At 44.7% G+C, this 5,255-nt stretch overlaps 1 protein-coding gene across 1 annotated transcript; it reads right to left on the reverse strand.

The window, feature by feature from the left end:
- Positions 1-853: 853 nt before the first annotated feature.
- On the reverse strand, positions 854-3,546 carry LOC116575963 (olfactory receptor 10R2-like). Its single transcript, XM_032317580.1, has 3 exons — positions 3,495-3,546; positions 3,203-3,288; positions 854-1,819 (listed from the first exon to the last, which is right to left on the reverse strand). The coding sequence occupies exons 1-3, from the start codon at positions 3,544-3,546 to the stop codon at positions 854-856; spliced, it is 1,104 nt and encodes a 367-aa protein (XP_032173471.1).
- Positions 3,547-5,255: the final 1,709 nt, after the last annotated feature.

The following is a 5,255-nucleotide window of genomic DNA, read 5'->3' on the forward strand; positions in this document are numbered from 1 at the left end:
ATATCGTCCCCATTTCCTGGTGACCCATTTGAACAATACTCTTAACAAAATGGGAAATTTCTTGAAAATAATGAAGAGATGGATGACCAGGATTTTGAGGGGTCTGTGGGCTCTGAGTTGTCATGAAGGTCAAAGGAGTCGTCAGCTGAGACAGGACAGTGCATCCTCCTGTTAAAATGTTTCAGTTGTCACCACATAAGTGAAATAGTAGATAGAAGATATGCACATCCGGAGCTAAAAACTAGGACCAAAAGGAGGAAGAAACAAAGGTGGGACTTGATAACACTTCGGGGCGTTTAATATTGTCTGGCCCCCTAGTTAGCCTTCAGTCAGAGGCTGGGCTACTATAGGTGGGACTCCGTGATGAGAGAGTGATTGGAAGTGATAGCTTTGGATCCTTTCCAGTGTGGATGGCTCCTGATTATAGTAATAATTTTTAGTTAGATGTATTCCATTTTACCCATGGTTTTTGTGAAAAACCCTATGAAGATTTTTCTAAATCACTGAGAACTTGTGATGGTTGAACCTTCTAGACGGAATGACCTTTCACAACGTGTTGTCCTTCCTGAAATGGAATGAACTTGGTCTGTGCATCCAAGGACGCCTGTTTCCAGTTCTGGGAAATCAAAATACTTACTTGTGCAAGTTTAAAGGCATTTGAGACTTGTATCTGATTAACAATCAACTCAATTTCACAGCTGCACTCCACAATGCTTATCAAAATAATATCCTGGGGAAGCTTGCACTGTGAGGCTATCCCATGCTATGTAAATGAAAGGTGACAGTATCATCAGCTGTATAATTATTGTTACATCCTCAGAAAGGAGGTTTTCATAGATGCCAAGTACTCTCATCACAGAGCTTTAGGATAAAACCTTCCTCTGGCAATCACTTTTCTTATGGCCATCTGGACATCTTTGTTCCTGAGGCTATACACCATTGGGTTCAACAATGGAGTCACAACTGTGTAGGTCACTGTCACAAGCCTATCTTTGTTAGATGAGAACTTGGTTGAGGGTCGAAGGTAGACAGAGGAGGCACAGCCATAGTGGACAATGACCACAGTGAGGTGGGACGCACAGGTTGAGAAGGCTTTCCGCTTGCCATCAATGGATGGTATCTTCAGGATGGTACGGACAATGAAACCGTAAGATATGCATATGAAAGTCAGGGGGACCATGAGTGCTAGAACTCCACCAGCGAAGATGACCAGCTCATTGATGTAGGTTTCTGTACAGGCAAGCTGGATAACTGGTGAAATGTCACAGAAGTAGTGGTTGATTTTATTGGGACCACAAAAAGGGAGTTCAAAGACTAAGAATGAGCCTGTCAGTGAGAACAAAAAGCCAATCACAGCACAGGTGGCTGCCAGCTGTCCACATACCTGCCAGCGCATTAGGATAGGGTACCGAAGTGGATGGCAGATAGCAGCATACCGGTCATAGCCCATGACCCCCAGCAACATGCAATTAGTGACAGCAAAACCAAGGAAGAAAAACATCTGAATGGCACAGTTAATGAATGAGATTGTTCTGAGCAGAGACAACAGATTTAGGAGCATCTTGGGCAGGATGACGAAGGTGTAGCATGTCTCAGAGATGGAGAGGATCCCCAGGAAGAAGTACATAGGTACATGGAGGCTGCGATCCAGGCGTATGACTGTGACAATGGTGAGGTTCCCACTCAGAATAATCAGATACAGGCACAGAAACACAGCAAAGAGGATGAGCTGGATTTCTCCAAGGTTGGAGAACCCCAGCAACACAAACTCTGTGACTGAGGAGAAGTTAGCTTGGTTGACTCGGTCCCCAAGATTGACCTACAAAGAACAGGAATGAAGGAATAGACTGTTTACTTACCCTGAAAGATGCAGGTAGCATATCCCACTATGATGGAGGAACAACAGATAGAAGGGGAAAGGCAGATGCTGGCAGGAAATGGCCTGTCCATCGTGTCAGTTTATGGAGCTGTTTCAAAACTCAGAGTACACCTGTTTCCACGACATTTCTGCCTTTCTTACAATGCTTAGGTCAAAGTAAATTTTCACACTGCCTATCTCAAATAGCAATTAGGGATGTAAGTATCTGAAGAGTTCCCATGTGACAACCCAGCTCTGCCGTTTTTCATCTGTGTAGCCTTCTGTGCCTCCGTGTTCCCATCTGTAGCATAAAGACGCTAAGAGCACCTCTCTTCCCAGTTCCTTATGGAAGTTAGGGGACTTAGCACAGCAAATGCACACTGCAGACTGTTAGTAGATGTCAGCATGCTACCGATGCTGTTGAATCTTCAGGAACTGGTGGCTAGCTCTTCTGATGTTTTCTTTTGGATGTGCTTGAAGTGTATTTCCACCTAAGATTTTCTTTTTGGCCCTATAATTTTATTTTTACAAAATCACAAAACCGACATCAGACCCAACTCTTATTTTTGCATATTTTCAGTGATGATAATAATAATGTGCTGATGTCAGTTTATCTTTTGATCCGATCCCACAACCTGTTTGACCCACTGAAGAAAGGGGAGTTGGAAGGAGCCTTAGTGCCCTGAAGTGGCTCTGGAAGGAGTTCAGGTTCTCAGGGTCAGGTTGGTCATTGGTTTTTACCATTTGCATGCCCCTCTGCCAGGAAGAGAAACCTGATTTAGATTTCTGCTATAATTGTAGTTTTAAACCTAGGACAGAAATCTGTCCAATGCATCAGACCTTTCCTGAGCATGAGCTGTTATATCTCTGCACCTTTTTCCTGGATTTCCAACAGAGCTCGCTGCTGTGTTAGACACACCTTATCTTGAGGGATCCAGCCCCTGCAATTTTTCCCCACTAAAGGATGGGCAGATCCTTCCCCCTCAACTCAAATAAAATCAAGTTTGAGTTTAATAAAGTAATAAATGAACATCCCAAACAACCAAATAATTGCAGACAATAAAAACACCATGTAGATTGCACAATGAAATTCCTTAGCTAAGGTGGCTCAGTTCAAGAGACCAACTGACTACTGACCCCACACCTTTGACATACAGACTTTCATCCACGCCAGCTCTGAGTGCTTTCGCTGTAGGTTCCCTTGCTTTTAAGAGAAGGCTGGAAGCAGGATATTGGTTCTATTTTTCTAACTATGACTCTGGCTCTTCACAGTCCTCTCTGCCTCTCTTGATGGCTTACAGTAGCAGAGCACCAGGATCTTCCCTGAGCAATGTATTCATTTACCTCCGCAGCTTCCATCCCTGAAGCTGATGCTGTGGATTTGTTGTCCACACAGTATTTGGTAGTGAGGTCTAACGCCAGCGGAAGGTCTGCAAGGGGAAAACATCTCAGTTAGACAGTCTTTTTACCCTTTTGTCCCCTGTTACACTTTACTGGTACACCACTGTCACCAGGGAATAGTTTCATGTGACAGTCAACAGTGGAGGTTGAACGAACTAAATGTGGAAACTCACTCTTGACAAGGAGTCATACGTATTTACCCTTTCTTTTTCAATTATCCAGGGGACTCAATTACCCAGAGGAGCCAGGCTCTCAGGGATGGTGGAGAGAGGAGGGGTCCATGCCATGAGCTCTGGGAAATACAGTTTATGGAATTGGTTTGAAGCCTTCTCTGCGCCTCTGCAGCTCAGTTGGTGATGTCTTATTTTATTTTATCTTCCCCTAACCCTATACAATCCTCCATGTTTTTAAGCTGCCATGCACGTGTGTGCCTTGCTCTCCTCACATGCTCTTTGTAACCATCACTAACGAGACTAACGCTTATGGGATTATAAGAACATTCCCAAAATTATCATTCGTGACTGGCACTTGTCTATCAGTGGACTTCACTTAGTTTTCCAGATAAAATAACCCAACAGGGCCTATTTCTCTTTGTGCCCTTAGCACATGGCTATTAGAATTCCGTGACACCCAGAGATTCTAACCAGATGAGACTAAAACATTAGTTTTACTACAACCCTTTCTATCTTGAAATGGATATATTCTATTCCTCTCCATGACTGACACTCCAATGCCCAAAACTGTGTATTCCTACCTCCTCTGCTGAGAATTCTGAGCAACATCCCCTAACGCATCATTGGAAACTTTTCTTTGGTCTCTTATTAGCTCTGGTGCCAATATGCTGGTTTATATTTATACTTCCCAAATCTCCAGGGAGCCATTGTTGGAATATTATTTTTGGCGCAGTTCCAGTGCTTTCAATGAGGAGGATGCAGGAAACACCATGGACCTCAAATCTCCTCGGTCAAACTGGATATAAAGGGAACAGGAGAAAAACTGGCGTTGGCAATTATTTGGCAATTAGTCCCAAGTTGCTTGGTAGCTCATTAGGAGCTGAAATCTGTTGCAGATTAAGGAAAGAAACATGAATGTCAGAACCCATAATGTAGGGTGACACGGGGCTCTTTCTTCCAAGCTCTTTCATGTGAGGAAGAAGCCCTTTCTTTCCTTGGACTCCTGCAGGACAAATCCAGTCTTGTTCCATCATGCAAAAGAAGAAACAGAGTTCCCCCTGTTAGTCTGGGTTCATCTGAACCCCACAAATTTTGCACAGAGGAGAGGGCGTGGGAGCCTGCTATGAGGGAAGGGGAAAAGTGTGAGGTCTTAGCTGGCAGAACTGAAACCTGGAAGAACAGCAGCAAAGAGCAGATTTGAGGGCTGACGGGAAGGGTGGAGAGTTTGCATGCAGGTCACAGACCTGACTCTCTGCTTTTCGCTAGCTTCCTAGAGATGACAAATCTCCAATCAATGTCTGCCTCAAGAGAAGGGATTAGGACTAAAACCTGTAGGTAGCACCCTCCAGGGCATGGCCCTGGGCCCCCCAGTGATCCTCATTCATCCCAGCGATTCTCAGACAGCCTGACCCAAGAGAGACGAAAAACGTGGCACTGGAGAAAAATCACTGAAGTGCTCATTCTGCATTTGTGTGCCTCGCTTCCCTATCCTGCACTGGAAAGGAGGGTAAAAGTCACACTCCTCTATTGCTGGATTCAGCCAACACAATTTCCAGAACTGCAAGTTCCCTGGAAAATACAAAAATCCCACCGTCTGTACCTTCCCTCATGAATCATGAGTGACTCACACGAGGATGTGAGAGAAGACTGAAGGCACTTGGCAGCAAGGTCTACCCCCACAGGGCTGTTTGCTGCAGGTCCTGGAGGGGCTCCAGGCAGAGATGTTCCTACTTGCAATCCCTAGCAGATGCCAGCAGAGCAGAAGAAACTCCCAGATGAGCTCATCCTGACTCTAGGTCTTTTTCTTTGCCATTATATCACTT

The sequence above is a fragment of the Mustela erminea genome, chromosome 17, assembly GCF_009829155.1.
Source record: "Mustela erminea isolate mMusErm1 chromosome 17, mMusErm1.Pri, whole genome shotgun sequence".
Classification (NCBI taxonomy): domain Eukaryota; kingdom Metazoa; phylum Chordata; class Mammalia; order Carnivora; family Mustelidae; genus Mustela; species Mustela erminea.